Source organism: Passer domesticus, chromosome 16, assembly GCF_036417665.1.
Source record: "Passer domesticus isolate bPasDom1 chromosome 16, bPasDom1.hap1, whole genome shotgun sequence".
NCBI lineage: Eukaryota > Metazoa > Chordata > Aves > Passeriformes > Passeridae > Passer > Passer domesticus.
Genome location: NC_087489.1, coordinates 11,676,120 through 11,696,995, shown reverse-complemented (window position 1 = coordinate 11,696,995; position 20,876 = coordinate 11,676,120). Strand labels below are relative to the sequence as shown.

Genomic DNA, 20,876 nt, shown 5'->3' with positions numbered 1-20,876 from the left:
TACTGATGGCTGGATTGATTGCTCCCTTGTCAGTCCAGGGTCCACAGGCACATGCACGTGTCCAAGTCTACCCAGTTCACTCCTCCCTTTGGAGAGGATCAGCAGAATCACATGGATCTCACTAACACCAGCAACAGGATTCCAAAGTAGAACTTTCAGTTTCAGCTACAAATCCAAAAGAAATTCAGTTTTGTGGCAATTCTACACACAGATAATGTGCAACAGATTCTGTGAAAAAATATATTTGGGAAACAGGAACACATTTTGGGGACAGATAAGAAACCACAGAAACCTGAGCTGTTTTTCAGGATTCTGCTTGAATGCTTGCTTGAGTCTGCAGGGAGGTGAGATAGAGACTAATAAGAGGAGAGGAAGAAAGGAAGGATTGTCTGAGGTGTGGGAAGTCAGCACAGCCCCACAGGCACACAGGGGGCTGTACCTGTCCCAAACTGGGCTCACACCAGCCCACACCTGCCACCTGTGGCTTTGCTGGGGTGCAGCTCCCACAAGGGACAAAGCAGACTCTGTTCAGGGTAATTGTGAGGGCAGAGGACGTGGCAGCAGCCCCTGCTCCCAGGACACATCGCTGCATTGCCCTCTGGCAGCAGCCCTGGGTGCTGGTGACAAGCAGATCCTCGGCCTGCTGAGCACTCAGTCACCTGTGACTGTCCAGTATGAACAGCCTTGTGTAACAGTGCTCCCAAGACATTCATTCCCTTCAATGAGAAGGAGCCAACCTGGCAGTGTGAAGCAATATTGATCTCTGATCAGCAGGCAGAGGCACATGTGCGAGTCGCTGCCTTCACAAACGTGACCCTGCTCCAGAGGGGACGAGCCATTTGTGGCTTTCCCCCCAAATCCACATCTGCACTCGTGCTGGTGTCCAGCAGGATCCTGGCAGGGCTCTGATGGCAGAGGGAAGGATGTTTTGCTGCAGTTACACACCACACATGCTCACCAAGGGAACAAACCAGGCCCACAGCTCCCCTGCCCCTCTGAGAGCAGAGGGAGCTCATGGACATCACAGGATTCCCATGTGCTCCTTGCACTGGGGAAACAAATACCTCGAGGCCATGTGCAAACTGAGCACCCGAGGTGCCTTGAGAGCAGCTGGCTGTACCTGCAGGGTGCTCTGGGGAGAGCCACAGGTGACTGAGCTAACTTGCAATGACCTGCTCCTCTCACCCCCAGGAGGAGCACTGGGAGAACATGGGAGCAAGCAAAGTCTTTGGCTTCTTAGAGATTATAATAAATATATGTTATCATCTCTCTGAGCTCAAATTACTGGAGAAAACATTCGAAAAGTAGCCTGAAAATACACCCAGAACACTCCCCAAGCTTCACACCACTGAAGAATACCTGCTGCTTGAAGGTTTATGCTCACTTTGCACAGAACAACAGTAACACAAAGTCTTTGCAATTTTTCTGAACATGAGAAATAGCTGCACATAACATACTGTGTGTCCATCCCCTTTTACCCACACACACTTATGATGAATACTTTAGTATTATGAGGAAATGTTGGTGTCTGTCCAAGCTTGGAGCATCTCTGACATGTGTGCAGCAATCTCTGATCTGTACCAGACACCACTTGCAGCACAGTGGCTCTGGTGCCTCCAGTTGTGTTCAGTTCCCCAGAGGCAGCTGCAGTCACCTCTGAGGTGCTGCCAGTCCAGCTCCCCTCACTGATCTCTTGGCATCCCTCGGTTTAAACTACCAGAGGAGCAAAATCCTGGGCTGAGCACTCTTAATATGAGACCATGGCAATTCCAGTGACACTGGGGGAAGCTGGACAGAGGTAGGAGCAGCCTGCAAGTAACTCAAGCATTTTCAAGAAAGGTTCAAGACCTTTCCCAAAAGAGCTGGCCCCCCTCTGAGGTGCTCAGAGAACACTCCTGCCTCACCAGGCAGCACAGAAATACCCAAACCTAGGTTTTCACAACAAGGTTTCACAACCTAGGTTTTCTTGGGTGTTTTTCATAACACCCAAGAACAGAAGAGCATTAATTGGCTGTTTTTCCCAGAAGCAAGAAATAGATATCCAAATCAGCTGAAAGGAAATCATTACTGTCACACAGCAGAAGTGTTGGACTATGTGAGTGCTCCCCATGGAGCTCACAGTCACCTTGCTGAGGTGAGTCCACGTGGGGCTGAGTCCCTGGGTGAACAAAGAATAGAAATGAAAAGCACAAGACTCACCCAGCTGTGACCACGCTGTGTTGCAGCAGTGCTGGAGCCTCCTGTCCACCTCAGGCCTTCACATGGCAGCTCCAGCCATGGCTGCTGGGCACACAGGAGCCAGGCTGGCCCAGGTGAGCCCTCCTCACCCAGGGGCAGGGACTTCACTGGAAATGAGGCAGGACTGATTCAAAATCTCCTGCCTTACACAAAATCCTCTCTCTGCAAAGCCTGTGAGGACCATCCGTAGTCACTGAGGGCTCAGGTTTTAGCCTTCCCAAAGGCTCCTTCATGGCAGGTGCCTGTTTCATCCTCCAGAACCTCACACCAGAGTGATTCTCCACTGCTCTGCAGTCTGCTGGTAATTGTTATTCGGCTGGAGTTTGTTTCCTTTAAATCTGGGATTTGAGCATCCCCTCTCTGGCTCCTCAGGCTCTCCATGCCCCGTTCTGGCTGTGCTCCCCGTGGTGTGAGGGGAGCCGGGGCCATGTCCCCAGGCCCGGTGTCCCTGAGGTGTGCCGCGTTCCTGAGGCCACGGCTCCTCCCAGGGATGGACCGTCCCTTCTCACGAAACTCACTGAGCTCAGCACACAGGGGTGTTTCTGCTTCTGCCAGAGACAGGATTCCACATGTATCAGCTTCAGGGAAAACATGGAACAAATATCCAGAATAGAGCACCTGGTGCTCAGAGCCTGCAGCACCCAGAGGCCGGCTCACCCAGGCAGAGGCACAAAATCACCCAAAATGGTTTCTTACATTGAAGCTCCTGCAGGAGGGGTGTGGATTTTGACAGGGGTGACCTGTGCTGCCTGCAGGTGGGCCCTGAAGGTGCTCCTGGGGCTGCCAGACCCTGCTGTGGGGGTGAGGTGCCCTCACGGAGGAGCTCGGGCAGGGCGCGCTCTGCCCTGCAGCAGCCACGGGCGTCTCGCTCTGAGGGGTGACCAGACAAGGCCGTGGAGTCACTTCACACGTGATAAAGTGTACAGCACGTGTCAGAGTTGAGATGGCCACAATTCCCAGAGCATCCCTGTACAATCCCAGAAGGCTTCAACCCATACACAGCAACACCACTCCAGGAGGGTGCAAGTGTCTGCCTTTCTTGTTCTTCAGCCCACCCTTTTATACCCCTCATGTGGATGCACCATGCCCGTGTGCCCTCTGTTCCCTTGGTGATTGGTCAGCACACACTCCATGGCTCGTTGCTGTCAGTGCTGCTCACCTGCTTCTCACAGCTGTGCCCACTGGGGATGGGGCTGGGCCACAACCCCATCCAATGACCCCAAACTGTGCCACACACAGCTCCATCCCAGTGACCCCAATCTGTGTGCCACACACAGCTCCATCTCAATGACCCCAAACTGTGCCACACACAGCCCAACCCCACTGACCCCAAACTGTGCCACACACAGCCCCATCCCAATGACCCCAAACTGTGCCACACACAGCCCACCCCAATGACCCTAAACTGTGTGCTACAAACAGAACCCCACCCCAATGACCCCAAACTGTGCCACACACAGCTCCATCCCAGTGACCCCAAACTGTGTGCCACACACAGCCCCATCCCAGTGACCCCAAACTGTGTGCCACACACAGTCTCACCCCAATGACCCCAAACTGTGCCACACACAGCCCTGCTCCCACTGACCCCAAACTGTGCCACACACAGCTCCATCCCAATGACCCCAAACTGTGTGCTATACACAGCCCGAATGACCCCAAACTGTGCCACACACAGCCTCATCCCACTGACCCCAAACTGGGTGCCTGCAGTGAAGTCCTGCAGAAAGGGGGTCTGGAGCCCCAAATCCCCCCGGGCCAGCTCAGCAGAGCCCAGGCTGAGCTCCAGCCCCTGTGACCCAGCACTGCCAGGGCACCTGGAGCCCTTCACCTTCAGCAGCTGCCCAGGCCCAGCCACCCCACAGCAGCTCAGGAAGGAAGTGAAAGTTGTTTCTGGGCACAGAGAGGCTTCTCCTGAACAGCAGAAATAACAAATAGACCCGAAATGTCCCCAGACCTTGATAGCAACATTGTCAGAGGTTTTTGCCACTTCTCGTTTGATTGTGACTCTCCCTGTCCTTGCTGTTTTCACTCTATCCCCACCTTCCTGAAACCCTGTTAGAAATTTATTTTTAACCAAAGTCCAAAGTCTTGTGACTGTGACGCAAAGTTTGGAAGTGTGGTCTGTATCTCAGAAAAGGCCAGAATAAACCCCTGCAATGCTCTCATGTGCACATATTCCTGTGTCTGTCTGCACCTTTGCCTTCTGCTGAAGGTAAAGCTGAGGGTGTGCACAGAAAAACGAGCACTTACATGTATTTATCAAAGCCAGAAGGGAAATGGGGTTTAAATAATCAATCATCATACATATTGTATATAAATACAGAGCATTCACGCAGAATCAAAGAATATTCATATACATTTGCGTTCTCATACTGTTCTAATTATTCTATTAGGCTTTTAATCTCCCAGTTTAAAAGGGGCCTCTGGAATCTAATATATAGATTTGTGAGAATCTATTAATCTCGCATGTCAGGGCTATAATTAAGAATGGCTGAGAGAAGCATATGAGCAGCAGGTCAGGTGGACCTTTCATCTGCAGAGGAGCTCTCCAAGCAAGGCATTCTTCCCTGATTTATATTACAAAATGCACTTTATCCATTTCAAACAAAACCTAGCTGGACTTGTGTAATTTCTGAGACATGCAGGGAGGAGTCCCAGGGTAACAGGAATTTAAAATACATGTTTAAAGCCTTTAGTTTCAGCATCATTCCTGTTCCAGTTGGGATTATTGCAGCTTCTGCTGCTGGAGTATCTGACCCAGAGGTCAGGAGAAAAGCTTTAGGTGATACAAAGCATTAAGAAGGGAGAGTGAGTTAGGCTGTAGGTGTTTCTGCACAAGAGCTCTTCTATCTAAGGTTTCTGTTGGTGTGAATTTGGTGCAGTAGTTGTGGCGATTCCTGTTGCCAAAGATGAGAGTTTTAATTAAAGTCCAGAGCTTAATTAACAAAGGGTGAGGAGTTGTTGGTTTGAAAACATATGACCACAGAGTTGATTTAGAAGGTATATTGGGTGGGGCTTACGAAACAAGGAAAAACTAGAATTAGGTGATTTTACTGGGTTTTTTTTTTGCACTGTGTTGACAATTACTTCATTTTTCCATATTTGATAAAATGTAGATCCCGTTACAGCATGACTTTATAATAATTCATTTCCATACCCGGCAGAGGAACAACTGCAGCAGTTTGCAGTGTGGTCCCTGCTCTGAGTGCTTCTTTGTGTCTGTAACTTCATCTGAGGCTTGGCAACATCTGCTGGGAGCAGGCGATGAGAATCCTCAGCGCCGCCAGAGCGCAGGCCAGGCAGCATCGGGAGCTCTGTCCGATCTGCTGGCTGCATTCTGACACGAAAGCCAGCAAATGCAGCCTCTGTGTGTGTGTCTGCCTGCCTAGGGGAGGGCTCCAATTACCTGAGATCCTCTGCAGATACCCAGTGCCTGGTGGGGGAGTCTCATTTAGTATGCGCAATAAAATCGCTGTGGCACCGATCATATGATTGGGAGAGTCAATCCTGAGGCAGCACTACTGAGAAGGGGAGGTGGAACCAAGACACTCCGCTCAGACAGCCGGGCTGTGAGCAGCACACGAATTGCACTCAGCAGAGCTGGGGGATCAGGCTGCTGGATGAAAATCACAGCAGAGCTTTGTTTCTGCCCAGCCTGCCCCTTGTCAGGATGCGCCGCTGGTGTGAGTAGGGAAAAGGAAACGCGCTGCTGTGTGTGATGAAAAGGTGAAGGCAGTGATAGAGGCAGAAGATCTCTGTGAAACTCCTTTGATAACCACCTTGAGAGTGAATTTTACCTCTGGAGAGTGCTGACTGTCTGGAAAGTGAGATGAAAAGGATGCAGGTTCCAAGGAAGCATTTCACTGACAGCAGAGCAAACTAGAGGAGAACTTTTACCTGCATTCCTGGCACTTGGGAAAAATAAGAAAGAATTCTCTGCCAGGATTCTTTTTTTTTTTTTTTTTTCCTTCTTCACGAGTTCTGGAGAGAGATTTTGTAGTCCCCTCCTGAGGAAAACACCAACCAGAAGTCAGAATTCTACAGGCTTTCCAAAGAACAGGCATGGTTCAAAATGTGATTTTGGTGTTTTTCCGCAGGCGACTCAGCCAAAGACCCGCTGTTGAGGAGCTAGAAAGAAGGAATATACTGAAACGTGAGTACTTCTTTTTCCTAAAGTATTTTATGTGTGTCTGTTGAAATTAGTGATTGCATGTCCAGAACATATTATTTTGAAATAGACAAATTAATTCAGTGGGATAATTTTCTGTACCTAAAAGTTTTTTATTTTTCACAAAGACTTGCAATTTGAGGACAAAAAGAACTGTTCAGGTTCAGGCTTTCAAATAATTTTCATTCTGATTCCACTGTTACTGGTGTCCAAGAGGGGAATACAATCTGAGTGTCACAGTTCCCTGAGAATTGGAGTGACATTTTTCAAGACATGGATTTTCAGGGCAAGCACTGTCAATAGAGTGGCTGGGGGAAATATCCTTGCAGAGATGTAATTCTGTCCAGATCTTTTTGCTCGTGTCACTGGAGATCCTCCAAAGCCAAGTCACAGATCAGCCTGAGATACCAGAATTATTGGAGGGCCAGTCCCAGGCCTGTTGCAGGCACTGCCACAGGGGAGTGTTCTCAGCAGCTCTCAAATTCACAAGGCAAAACTTGCAACTTTTTTCCTAAGTGTTTCCAAGGGATCAAACAAGTGATGGACATAATCCCTTCCCTTAAAACTGCTGAATTAGGGGAAGGTGAGAGCCAGCTTTGAAATTGTCTCCACTATGGATCTCAAAAGGAGAAATCCCTCTGCTATTGAGTCTCTTTAGCTCTGAAAGACAAAACCCAGAATGATGTGAACTATAGATTCTCATTAAACAAGCATAAAACTGTCACACAAGCAGTGCTGCCTACACTGTTTGATTTGTATTTAATCATGAGATTGTAATTCACTAGGGAAAAAAGTCATCAGCGTTGCATTACCTACAATTTTGTGTCTCGAAACTTTCTTAGTGATTTCTAGGGAAAAACCTTATGCTCTTGCCATTGAAGTTATTGGGGATTTTATTTCAGTTTTCACACAAAGGGGTTCCACAAGCAGCCTGTATTTAGCAGTGTTTTCTGTACAGTTCCAATGCACAGATCACACACAGTAAAATGAGCTCTATTTTGCATGTGCACAGCTTGAGGAGGAAAGGAAACCTCTTTGCAACATGGGTGGGTGAACTTGCCCAAACTTCATCTGTCATGTACCAGAGAGGCAGGAAAATGCAGTAACCCAAGATCCTGAACTATGTGGAGACAGATTTTTAAGAGTCAGTAACCAAGATCTCTGAAAATCTGTTTCTTTGGGTTTTTTCCCTGGCTAAGGAAAAGCTGATCTCCACTGAAAAAATCTGTTCCTTTATGTTTACTTTTTGGAGTGTGTTGGTTACATCCTTAATCTGGGTTAAACTGACCAGTTTTAATAATAAAAAAGTTTGAATACATTCATATAATGAGCTTAGAGAGAGATAAAGCAGAAAGAAGATAAAGCAGAATTAAAGATACTTCCTGCATACCAGCTAAACATACTGGTCTAGATTTGTATCTCATTTATAGAGCTCCCAGCATGGAGCAGATGTATTGACTTCTGTTGAGTTGCTCAGGCTTTATACAGGTTCAGCTGGGATCAGAACCACTTCCATTTTATCTACCTCTGCCATTATAATAAAAGTTGAGTATCCTGTATAGCTGTAGCAGTATAAAAGCCCTTCAGTGAAATCCCCACAACCTCCTCCAGGTGTAATAAGGGTCTGTGCAAGTTTAAGATGTGCATTTCCCACCATCTTTGATGTCCATAGTTGGTACTGCTGACAGAAGTTCTTTTGTGGACTCAGAATTCACATTTGTAGAACTCTGGTAAAAGAAAAACGTATTGCAAAGTACAACTACTGCCCTTTAAAGCAAATCTCAGCAAGATTTGAAAAAATGATTTCTTACCTCCTTTAGGGAGTTGTTTCTGAGATAAAAGTAATACTTAAAGAGCAAACTTAAAGCCAGCACTTTCTTACAATTTTGTTGATTTTCCAAGTCCTTTAACCACAGAAACACTGCTGGCTTCCCACCAAGCATGAAAAGCAAACGAACTAAAATCACAGCCCAGGTGTCAGATGTGTCCTTGCTGAGCAGAACGCTGAACCCAGAGCCAAGGAGGCATCTCTTGAGCCCCACTGTGCAGTCCCTGCTTCACTGTGAGCCCAAGGAGATGCTTTAGTGTCACACAGAATGAGTTCCAGCACTGCACAGGCCCCCTCAGCACTGGGAGCATCTCTGCTGAGATTTACAAAACCAGCCCTCAGCAGTGAATGGATCTGTGTGGGCAGAAGGATGGTGATGGGAAAAGCCTCTCTGGGCTGCCTGAGTAATAATGCCTGAGTTCTAGAATCCCTTGCCAGCATTTCATGTCAAATCTCAGGTTATTTTTTTTTGTAAAAGAACTATTTCTTTTACCCCTTGGAGCTTGAAATAAGCATTAAACTCAAGTGAATAATTTAATATATTTGGAAAAGTATTTTTTCATCAGAAATGTGTATTTTGGGCTTTTCTTCAGGAATTACAGTCATAGAATCACTGAAAGGTTTGGATTGGAAGGGACCTTAAAAATCATCTTGTTTCAGTCTCTGCCATGGGCAGGCACCCTTTCCACAGGTCCAGGTTGCTCCAAGCCCCATCCAATCTGCCTCAAAGGCTTCAGGGACGGAGCAGCCACAGCTTCTCTGGGCAGTTCTTTCACTGCATATCACATCATATCTTTAAAAGACACTACACCACAGAAAATTATCTATTTTTAATTTAAAAAAATTACAAAATGGGAATATCTACTGTAAAATGGGTGAATTAAATCTGAATGAATAGCTTCTTGCAGGTGTCTCTATATCTAAGAATACCCTCTACTTTTGAAAGCCTGTTCTTTTACACATTGCAGACTGAAATAGCTGCTCATCCCTGACACAGCACTAATTTTAGCTGACCTGTTCTCTTTACATTTTGTGCCTTGCCACTGAACTGTAATGCAGCACATTATAGCATTTTAAATTCATTTGATTCCCAATTCTGCCCTAGCCAGGTGGAGCTGTGCGCTTCTATGTTATTTTAAATAGATTTGATTGCATCCCAGTGTCATCTAATGAGTGAAAAAATCAGCGAGAGAAATGCTTCATTGTTAAAAATATCTTGGAAATCCATCTGCAGTGCTAGTGGGTTTTGGAGGCATAGTAGAAATCACGTGTGTGCTTTAACACTGGAAATATCTAATGCAAGCAGTATAATCAGCCTCAGAGTAGTACCCAGAGAATCCCTGAATGGTTAAACCTTTTTCTCTGGCTCTGCAGCTTTGTTCAGGTCACGGGCTCACGCCTTAATTTAGTAACAGATAGTACTGGGAATAGAAACGCCATTAACTCCTTTCCTAAGGCAGGGGATCTATTTCTCAGCGTTACAGCACTCTGGGCTATTTTTAGAGGCAGTGTGTAGGAGTTCTCACGGCTGGAATGTTAATAGGCACAACACACAAAGACAGGGGCTGAGCTCAGAGCTCTGCACAGGAATCCTGGCAGGAGGAAGGGGTCTCATGTCAGGGAAAGCCAAGGTGCCAGCCAGTGCCAGGAGTGATGCAGCCTGGTAGAGCAGGGCTGGGGACAGAACGGGCTCTCCCTGGAGCTGCTGCAATGATTCTGAGCATCTGACAGCATGAATGGCTCCAGCAATATGATGGGGAGTAAAAAAGGATGATTGATCAGCTATGGAGTGTGTTGATTTTCCTTCTGAGGTTTATCCCAGTGGAGCGTTGGTGTGGCTGTTTCATTAAATCCCCGCGGAGTTCGGAGCTGACACTGGCACCGTGTCCTCACGGAGAGGTGACTCCGTGCTCCAGCTCACACCAGAGATGCACTGAGTTACCAAAACACACAGCTTCCAGCTGCTCCTTGGGCTGTGCTCATTATTGCCTGGAACCTGGGAAAACACCAACCTTCCTCATGAGGAAAGTCATCTTCTTTTTTATATTCTCCGCAGAACGAAATGATCAAACGGAACAGGAGGAGAGGAGGGAAATCAAGCAGAGACTGACAAGAAAGGTAAAATCATGCAATACCTCCTATTAGCTTTTAGAAATTTAGCAAAATTACTATAATATCACCTAGCCATGGAGGTTGTTATTACACAGAACCTCCCTTAATATGCATCCTCCTCAGCAGTGTCTGGTAGCAGTGTCTGGTAATATCAATTATAGACATACATATCTCAGCTAGATGAGATTTACTAGAATATTTAGATACAAACTTACTCAGAAAATGGGTATTATGGCATATTTGTCAGCTCCATTGCTGGTAAAGGACTTTTTCATTGTAGCAGAGCTGACTCCCTGCTGAACACCAGGTCTGCTCCCATAGTACATTTCTTTTTGCATTTAAAATATTCTCAGAATAAGGACGAGATCTTGTTGTTCTGTTCTTAGAAATCCCTAATGGAATTACAGACCAAACATGCTGATAACTTGTTCAGGCTAGACTGAAATTCTTACAGTAGATCTAGTGCTGAGAATCTCACACAGACAATCTGCCTCTGCCTGTAGTAGAACATCCTCCAGCATCCAGAATTGTCCAGAGATCATAAAAAATCCATCATGATTCCTTTACATGTTGAAAATATATTTTAGCAATATCTGGGTTAAAATATTTTCTACTTTTGTCCACGATAAAGGCACTGTGCTGTAACTCCATTTAAACCATTATTACTCTCCTAGCAGTTCTCCAAATGGTGAAATATTTCCCTGGAGTTTCCAGGGGCTGGGTAGTTTTCCTTATTTGTAAATGCACAGAGCCAAGATGAAAAGAAGCAAATATTGCATTTTTTACTGATTCATTTGTTATTAACCCTGGTTTTATTTCACAAAAATTCTGAATACAGCTTAACCAGAGACCTACAGTTGATGAACTGAGAGACAGAAAGATCCTGATTCGATTCAGTGATTATGTGGAAGTGGCAAAAGCACAGGACTACGACAGGAGAGCAGACAAACCATGGACACGACTGTCAGCAGCAGACAAGGTACTGGCAAACCACAAAGTTCTGCTTTCTCCTTGCTTTGTAATGATACATCCCATTCTCAACAGACTTGAACCTCTGCAACATTTCATCTCTGTAAACTTTACCATGATTTTTTATGTTGCAATCATACCAATGTCATAAGAAAGCCTATTTAGTACTTGAAAGGCTTCTACCCACCCACCCAGAAAGGTGGATACAATATTTGGGCTCCAAATCAAAACCATTTCCAGCCAATAGAGTATTAACCTTTATTCTCAGACTGGAAGTTTTGTCCCAAACATGCAAAGATTTCCTCTCCTGTTTCCTGTGAATGCTCCAGGAGGCACTGGACCCACATTCTCCCGAGCCTGAGCTCCCATTTTGTCCCATCACATACCTGCCACGCAGCTGATTCACAGCCCAATTTAAGTGTCACATTTAGAGGCTTGGGCAGTAAGAATAGCTCACCATGATTCCAGCCAGAACACTGGGAAGTTTCAGGGCTGCAGGGAGCAGAAGGAGCAGGATGCTGAGACAATGGCTGGAAAATGGCAAACACAGGACTGTTAACGTGGCTTTGTGCTGAGATATCAAACACTTTGGTTTCCATCCCAGTGTCCCCCCAGTAAGGGAAAAATGGGTTTAGAGGACTCACAGAAAAGGAACAGAGCACTTCTGCTCCTGTAGGTGCTCTCCCAAACTCTCTAAAATGGTGAATAAGCTATTCCATAGTAATCAACAGAATAAGGGTTTTATATTTTCCTTGTATGTACTTTTATTACAATTAGACTTTTCCTGGTTGTACTGTGTCAGTGTTCATGTTTCAATTAACAAGGCAGGTTTAAGAAAGTGACAGTTCTGCTCATCCTGGTGGCACACATCAGGAAGTCAGGGTGAGAGCTGTACCTTTGCATTTGTGACTGAAAAATGGATCAATTTCTTGGCAGCTTCTCCTAATCCTTAATAAATTTTAACTGGAATCTTATTAGATGTGAGACAACCAGCTCTGAGGTGTTATTGTGTCAGAATTGCTTCTAGACAGCAGTGACCCTGTCAGCAATCAATATCAAATGAGAAGTATTGTGTCACCAATCCATACAACCCAAACATTCAGCGTTTATACCAGCACAGAGTGCTCTGCTATACCCAATCCTTGGTTTTTCTACCCCAGAAAACTGTTCTGCCCCGCAGATCTGGGATTTTGCTCACAAACACAAGATAATTTGTTCATGTTTTTCTCTTTTTGATTCCTAGGCAGCAATTCGGAAGGAGCTGAATGAATACAAAAGCAATGAAATGGAGGTTCATGCATCAAGCAAACATTTGACAAGGTCAGTTTTCCACCTGTTTATTTCTGCTGCTTCCTAAAAACTCTGCTTGACTCCTGAACCTGTGGATTTCACTCTTACATGCTGGGTGTGGGAGAATATGCAAAGGGAGGTTAATATTAAAAGAAAATGGGAGCATTTCTTTTCCTGAAGAGAACCCAATTTTCTGATTTTTTTGTGGGGGTTTTATTAGCACATTCCAAGAAACCTGCAGACATTCTCCAGAGCATCCCTCAGCTGGCATTCCTTGCACCAAAGATAGGACAAAAAAGAAATAAAGTGTGTAACACAGAAAACAATATGATTTTTAAAAGTAGAACAACTTAATATACTGTTTAAAGATCTCTGAATGAAGTGTACTTGAGTCTGCAGCCTTATCACAAACACTGAAAATTCCCTGCTCAGAAGTGCAGGACTGCACTGACCATAACAGGCCAGTGCCAGGGGTAATGCCTTTGTTCTAATTGGATTTGTTCTAAAGGATTCAGCCTGGGGATTTCAGTATTCCCTGTCAGTGCAGTTGCTATTGGAAGGAGCCCCAGGTAAATTAATGACACTTAACTCCCTGGCAGGAGGGGGTCAGGAGAGAGAACTGGGCTGGGCTGGTGTCACTCTCCACGTGACTGGAGATTCCACTGGGAGCCTGGTCAGGGCAGTGCCTGCTCCATGTGCCAGCCCTGGTGCCAGGGACTGTGTTCAAACACAGATTAAAACATTCATTTCCCTTCTTCAAGAGGAGGAACAACATGAGAGGCTGATTGCACAGCCACTGGTATTTGCAAAAAGGCATCATGAAGGGCAAAGCAGCTTCACTGCATTGATGGAATGAAGGTGGGAAGGGAAAAGGGGTGGCTGCAGCTTCAGTCTGGCAGTGAGCTACACATTTCCTAATTGGAGCTACCTGGGGAGTTTGAGTACATGATAATGAGAGATTTGGAAATTTGTTCAGGATATTAGGAGTAAACAGGCTTCCAATTTACAATTAGTGCTAGGGCAGTACATATGATTGGGGTTTTAATTATGGATCTCAGCCAAAAGAACAAGCCTTCAGAGCAAGAAGAATATTTATTCCAGAATCCAAGACTATCAAACATTTCACCAACAGTATCTCCTCATACTTCACAAAGCATTTCAACATTGCTTAAATCTTAAAAAGAACAAGATCACTGCACAGTGAAGAATATTGCTACCAGTGACAAACTGGCTTCATTTACTAAAAGAAAAAACCCACATCACTACATACCTGGATTTGCAATTTTATTCCCAAAGAAATGCAAAGGTACACTGGCCCTGAGGACTGTGCCTGCACTGCAGTCGTGGCACAGGGCTGGGAATGTGCTGGGGAAAATCAAGAGTTGCTAATATTCTTCAGCACTGTCACTGTACCTTTGAACAAAATCAGTACTTCTGTGGGCTTTTAAAAATGTTGGTAATCTAAAATAAAATAACTGAATAAAAAATAATTGAATTCTATTGCAAAGTGGTTTGAAAAATGTCTCTCTTTTCTCCTAGATTTCACAGGCCATAGAAATTTTCTTCTGAGAAGAATCTGTCTTTACTTTTTGATATTGCTGCTGGACACACATCAGGGAACGCTGACGCCTTTCCCTGAGTTCAGTGCAGGCTCCCTGGACGTTGATGTGACAGAAGGACTCTGCAGTGAAGCCTCTGCAGCACTTGGGGACAGGACGCCAGCCCCGAGCTCTGGAGGCAGAAGAGTCTGGCCTGTGGAGTGGGACAAGCTGCTGGAAAAGACTGAATGAAGCGACTTGGGAGAGCCTCCTCCTCTCCTTTCCCACCTGAGTGGAACTGTTTGCAGGCTGCCTTGGAAAAGGAGATGTTGTGCATGTACAGGCTTCACCATTCCAAGGCCTCTGACATAAATGGACATGACACTCTGTCATCCAGTATTACGTTGACAAGACATTTTGAACTTACCACAATTAGTTTGTAAAACACCTGAGTTCATGTTCTAAAAACTAATTTAATGTATTATAATTTCATTCTTTTTTATATACTGTCTAACAGAATCACAGCTGCAAGCATTTTTGATTCCTGTTACTTTTGTTCTTTAATTAAATGACTACTTATTGCAGGAAATGAACATGTTTCCTAAAGCTCTTTTTTTCCCCAGGGATAATTGGGAAGAGATGATAATTATTGTGCACCAAACCATTTGACTTCTTCATCAACACAGGGTCTGCAAAAGGATGATCTCAACTAAGGTTTTCCATAAGCTGGTTGTCACTCTGCACCAGCTGAGGCTCTGACCCTCTAAAAATGACAATTTGGTTCACTGTTATTCCAAATTACTAAATTGGAACAACCAGAGGCAGAAATGTAACAATGTACTTTGATGTTGAGCAAACAAATGGTTTTAATGCTTTCTTGACAGTAAGAAGAAAAAAGTTACTAAATGCTAATAACAAGGCAAATGGAACTGGTTGAGAAAAATGTAAAGCCAGGCATTTTAATAATGCCTGACATGGAGAAGCACCTGAGGAGTTACTCAATGCTACTAAAAAAAAATACTTGTGAGAAAAATAACACATTGATAGCTGGGAATCACATGTGATGAGACAAAAAAGGGTGAATCCACTCACCAGACAAACATTTCTCTGCAAGACTCTGAAGTGCTGCCATTCCAGGCAGTCATGCAATGTTAAAAACTTGAAAAAGGCATTCTTGGTCCTGTAGCTTCATTGAGATGATCTCCATGAAGTGTGAAAATAATAAAATGCAGTTTGTCAAAGTGCTTGTATAGACTACAACTGAATTGCTGTGAGGTGGGGAACAGCCTCCACACAGTGTCAGTTCTGTCAGGCTGGGATGGAATCACAGGAACTGGAGCTGCTCCTGGAGAAACTGCCAGGCAGGAGTGGAAGGTAAGGACACAGTGCAACACAAAATCTGGGTCAGTGCAGTGGGAGAAGGAACTAAGGACTCCTGGGAGAGGTGGTGTCAACATTTTAATTTGACTATCAGCTGAAGGCTTGAATGACCCCATCACTTGGTCCAAAGATGCTTTTTTTCCTCTTTATTGTAATTTTTAAACTTGCTGACTTTTCACAGAAATATGTAACATCATAACTAGCCTTTTAACATACACATATCTATCATTTTATTATTAATAATATAGGAGTAATTCTTAACAACAATACAATGATAGTCCAGGTGCAATGTACAAAAGGGCTGAACAGAAAGGAGAGCAAAGTTTCATCAGCAGAAGAAGCATTTTCAGTTTGAGATGAGCCACTGTTAACTACAAACTAAACCTGGCTAATAACCCATGTACAGCATGTCCTGTTTAGCAGGGATGCCCACTTCCACTAGCAATGAATATGATACAAAACACATGAATATTATATTGAAAAACATAATAAAAATAAGTTAGCAAGGCTAACTTAAGAGCAGGTTTTAAATGCCAAACAGCGTCCCTGAGCTGTCACTGCTGCACCTGAAGCTCTGAGTGGCTCCATCCTCTCCGTGCTCTGATCCTTCCTCAGCCAGCCCGGCCTCTGCTCTGCTCCTGGGGAGGCACAGCCTGTGACAGCTCCAGAGCCACGGAGCCCTGGCACCCAGCACTGCTGGGGGGCTGTGGGGCTGTCTGGACACTCCCTGGGCCGTGGATGTGCTCAGCTCCTGCTGGAATTTGGGATCACACCTCAGAGGGCACATTCGGCTCAGGGAGGGAAAGGGAAACAGGCCGGCAGTGCACAATTCCTGGCAGTAACTAAAAACAAGGCAGGAGTATTATTTTTCCCACATGGCCTCATTGTAAGAGAGATTTTGGGCCTTGCAGTGCACTTTTAAAGCCTTGTACAGTTTAGAGAAAAGTCCTGTTCCATTCAGATGAAATTCAGAGCAGTGGAAAGAACAGTTTAACATCTCAAGGAGTCCATCTAGTGGAGATCACAGTGAGCACAGGCCCAAAAAACCCCAAACCACACAAAAACCGTAAGATCAGAAAACATTTGTACACTGATGTAAATGGGATGAGTGGACCAAATTATTTACTGGAAATTTCAGTGCAATTATTTCCAGAGAGACAGCACAGCCTTGTGGCTTTAAAATTCTGACCCAAAATATTTGCACAGCAGCTTTATCTGACTTCTTACTGATTTAGAGGAAAATAACAATGACATTGAGTAAAAAACCCAACAGACAGCATCTGGTTTTCTTGACTTGTTTAATAGAATTATTTGCAACAATTCCAACACAAGTGTTGAGAGTGTTCTCAGAAAATCCTACTGAAGTTTAACACCACAGACTAACAGGACTGAGATCAAACCAGGTGGTTTGGTCCCTAAATAATTCCTGGCTTGTATTCTGGATCAGATCCAAAACACAGATTCAAAGTGAAATTCAAAGTGATTTCTCTGAAAGTCAGTTAAGTAATCTGTAAAAATTGTTAATGACTTATGTAAAAGTAGCATCTGCTAAAAATAAAATGGCACATTACATTTTAGCAGACTCAGTAAAATAATTCCAAATCTCACAGGTGAGTGGGTCAGTCTTGTCCACACAGATTTTAATATTATTAAGGAAAATATGCTTTCATTACAGTAGTGTCCTTGAGTGAGACCAAAAAAAAGTTACCAAATTTTCCATTACAAAAGTGTTTATATTCACCTCAAATTTCAGGAAGGAATCTGAAAAATCACTTCAGAATTCTGCCTTTGATTGAAACAAGGTCTGCAGTCCCCTGCGAACGTTACACAGCTCCTCTTCTTGCTGTACAAAAAAAATACATTTATCACTTTTATCACATTTGTCACATGCTTTTGAAAAAAAGCAGATTTTATTTTATGTATTGCAATCCTGGTGCACTGTACATGCTGCTTAGTCTATCAAAGATGATACTTTCCATCATTAAGACAGAACTAAACGAGTCCATTCACATCTCCCCGTGGCTCCCATCCCTCAGGTAAGGTTTTAAATACAGTAAGTCAGTGACATTTGCATTCTGACTAATTTTTATTTTTGACAGGGCACTAGAAATCAAAACGTTAGTAATTTAGTGTTCAAACTGCAAAATAAATAAAAATGAGGACAAGATAAATTTATTTACCATTTCTTTTAGAAATTTCTCTTGGAGTCCTTTTATGTCTTCTTTCAACAGATGCATCTACAAAAAGACACTGAATGCATCTCCTCTGCTCACACTACCAGCACATTTTCAACAAACAATGACATCCCTAAATGTGTCATAACCAAGAGATACAGATGCACCTGCCTATGGAAAAGGATGTTTTAAATTTTTTATTTCTTGGATGAGTAACACCAGAAAACAAAATCACAGAATCCAAGGTAAGTCCTGATAACTGCACACACTTTGCAATGGGTGAAATCTAGGCATAAACACTGAATATTGTAAAATTAAGGGACATTTTATGGCAAAAGCTAAAAAAACTATTATAGACCATTAATATAATGCTGAGGATAAAATCTTCAGGAAAAAAGTCAATATCTCTATCTGTGGGCACAATTGAGGAATTATTAAAATGAGCAAGAAATTCACTATACCTCTGAAGTAAAAACATTTTCTTCACAGCCAACAGAATGGTAGATATTCTTTTCAAATGAAGTTTTAAGAATCTGAATTCTAAAGAAATAAAGGCAGTTCAAACAGCTTTGCTACATAAGAACTTCCTACAAAGAGCACAAATACATCCCATTGTTGGGAGTCTATTTGCATTTAAGGCACGGATAAATATCCCCATCATTGTTACTGCTGGAACAGTCCCTCAGCTATGTGGAGAAGTTTAACTGGAGAATAATGCCATGAACATTTTAATCTCATTTTCTCATCAACCATCTCTCTTTTACAGAAGAAGTTGTAGAGAGAAGTTGTGCTGATCTCCCTCCAGTGAGCAGAACACAAATTTCATCCCAGGATTAGTGAACCCTACTGACCTCTGCTGCTCATTTTTCATGAACGTACTAAAAGTGTGGGAATGCTTTTTCCAAAAGGTCTGGAAAGAAAAATATTAAAAGATATTAATCAATGGGAATTGATTTTCCAAACTAAAAGTCATTAATTTCTAATGTGAGCAAAATGACAGCCACAGACTGAGCACAGAAGGGGCAGGAGTTACACAGCCCCCTCAGGAGCTGGAAAAACCCAGCCCATTAAAGCACTTGTAAGAGTTTATTGAAGGAGGAAAAACCTACAGGAGTTCATACAGTGGATACATGTAGGAAAACACAGAGTGACCTTGGGATTCTAGGAACATCCTGACAAATACATCATCTGAAATTTGACCCAACTAGAAGTAAAAATGTACAAGCTTTGAAAATCAAAATTAATGATATTAAATTAAAGATGATGTGAATGATCTACAGATTCCAAAGAATTCCCTTTTACCCATGATCAAACAACTAAAATACAAACCGAGAATTCTTTTTCCATGATTTTCAGGGACTGAGAGTCCTTTTCAAATTTCTCAAGCTCCTCAGTGAGAGTAAAATGAAATTTGTCCAGCTGCCTGATCCTACCAAAACAAACCAGGTTACTTGCAGAAGGTATTCACTGCATTTTAAGGGTGTTGTAACAGAAATCTGCCATTACTGACCTGCATTCATGGAGCTGGCAACTCATTGTGGCCAAGTGCTGATGGGCAGCTCTCAGTGTTTGCTTATTAAAATTATCCATTTTCCGGGAGCGGTTCTAAGAGGATGTTTTAACATGAAATTCAGATTATTTGCACTTTAGGGAAAAAAAAACAAACCCAAACCCTGTAATATGTTCAGTACTGTAACTGCTCAATATCACAGCAAACCCCTTTAGAAAATGTAATGGTGTGGTGCAAGCCAAGCTGTCACCCATGTGCTCATGTACTCCCCCCCAAGTGCTGCACACAGAGGGTCTTGCCTCCATTTTCTTGGTAAATTCTTTCTGGAGCTGCTGACAAATGCTGATGGTTGAGCAATCAGGCTTCCAGAACTCCCCATCCAAACCAGACAGGTCATTTACAGATTGAGTGGAGGCACTTTCAGACACTGAAGAGAACAAAACAATGTCAAATTCAGTATTATAAAGTCCCCAGTCTGAAGTCAGCACAGGGCGTAGGACAACTTTTGTTCTATATAAATTAATGTCACCAATTAGATTAGAAGCAAGTTTCTATTTCCATATAAATTTTCTGACTTTTTATATGGATCCAGTCTCTAAATATTTAGCAATTTTTGTTATTTGCTTTAACACCTAAAATGCCTTTTTAGGGATATTCTATTTCCTCGTTAAAACTTGAATTTGCCACATTATTTTAAAACTTTGTACTGTCAGTCCATGACCAACCTCTGCAAGCAGCAGCATCATCTCTTTTAAATAATTTTTTGGGCTGTAAACTTATTCTTCTCCTTCCTTTCTTCTCCTCCTCTTTGCTTGTTTCTGCCTCATCAGAGCTGCCTTCTGTGGCACTGTGGTAAGTTCGTTTGAGGAATGCTGGAACACTTGGTCCTTCAATAAACATGGAAACAATGCTGAATTTTAGCATTATTTAGAACAATGAGATGAGAGGATGAACAACATTTTATTGACAGATTGGATGCAAACTCTAGGAGGATGTATCTTGGTTTTAAAACATGAGAATTATATAGAAATTAATAACCATTACATTTACAGAGGGCATGCTCAACTGAGCTCTGTCTGAGGAAGAAGTCTTGGATTTTTTTCTGGTAAAACCATTATCCCCATTTTTTTCCCAGTATCAGTAGGAATGTCTCTAACTTCTTATCTGGAGCATAACTAACTCTTTACTAAAGCTGCATTTTGGAGCCTGATTTTCATTTTTTTTGGGATAATTAAAACAGCAGAGAAAATGAGAAAAGGAGTAAAAAATGGAATAATACTGAAAATATATAAAATATAAGAAGATTAAAAAGCTGTGACCATATTATTATGCAAATAAAACATTTTTCTTAGCCCTTATGGAGACACACAGGAAGTCTTTTGCTTCAAATTAAATGTCTGTACCTGACTCATTCATGGGGGAATAAGGTTCTCTAATCCAAGACTGTACTCTACTCCTGCTGGAAGCAGCCAGTGGGGATGGTGCTACACAGTCCTAAAAGAAAAGATTTATTTATTAGCTTCAAAATGAAATTGCTTTGAGAAGTGTCTGTCAGAGACTCACACTTATGTTGTGAAAAATTATTGGAAGTCACTAAGAAAATATTTACTCCGTTATTTTTTTAAAGTATGAATTGCAACTGATCTTGTTGGGATATAATTCTTTC

The 20,876-nt window shown here is 43.2% G+C and overlaps 2 protein-coding genes across 7 annotated transcripts in view; one reads left to right on the top strand and one right to left on the bottom strand.

Moving 5' to 3' along the window:
- The window catches only part of PHACTR3 (phosphatase and actin regulator 3), a 99,593-nt gene extending 84,852 nt beyond the window's left edge, over positions 1–14,741 (top strand). For both annotated transcript variants that reach the window (XM_064391049.1, XM_064391050.1), the window contains exons 9-13: positions 6,339–6,394; positions 10,294–10,355; positions 11,188–11,328; positions 12,562–12,638; positions 14,148–14,741. In XM_064391049.1, the coding sequence (XP_064247119.1) occupies positions 6,339–6,394; positions 10,294–10,355; positions 11,188–11,328; positions 12,562–12,638; positions 14,148–14,163 (352 nt within the window). In that variant the 3' untranslated portion in view covers positions 14,164–14,741. The remainder of the gene's footprint in view (positions 1–6,338; positions 6,395–10,293; positions 10,356–11,187; positions 11,329–12,561; positions 12,639–14,147) is intronic.
- The window catches only part of SYCP2 (synaptonemal complex protein 2), a 29,062-nt gene continuing 19,508 nt past the window's right edge, over positions 11,323–20,876 (bottom strand). The window contains exons 37-46 of one of the 5 annotated variants that reach the window (XM_064391045.1): positions 20,614–20,704; positions 19,936–20,097; positions 19,510–19,637; positions 19,211–19,305; positions 19,030–19,129; positions 18,552–18,610; positions 18,162–18,240; positions 17,707–17,763; positions 17,268–17,369; positions 11,323–11,848 (exon numbers count right to left, since the gene is read on the bottom strand). In XM_064391045.1, the coding sequence (XP_064247115.1) occupies positions 17,301–17,369; positions 17,707–17,763; positions 18,162–18,240; positions 18,552–18,610; positions 19,030–19,129; positions 19,211–19,305; positions 19,510–19,637; positions 19,936–20,097; positions 20,614–20,704 (840 nt within the window). In that variant the 3' untranslated portion in view covers positions 11,323–11,848; positions 17,268–17,300. Of the gene's footprint in view, positions 11,849–15,655; positions 16,165–16,248; positions 16,281–16,350; positions 16,369–16,807; positions 17,370–17,706; positions 17,764–18,161; positions 18,241–18,551; positions 18,611–19,029; positions 19,130–19,210; positions 19,306–19,509; positions 19,638–19,935; positions 20,098–20,613; positions 20,705–20,876 lie in introns of those variants that run through there. The other 4 variants (XM_064391047.1, XM_064391046.1, XM_064391048.1 and 1 more) reach the window with 4 other exon arrangements.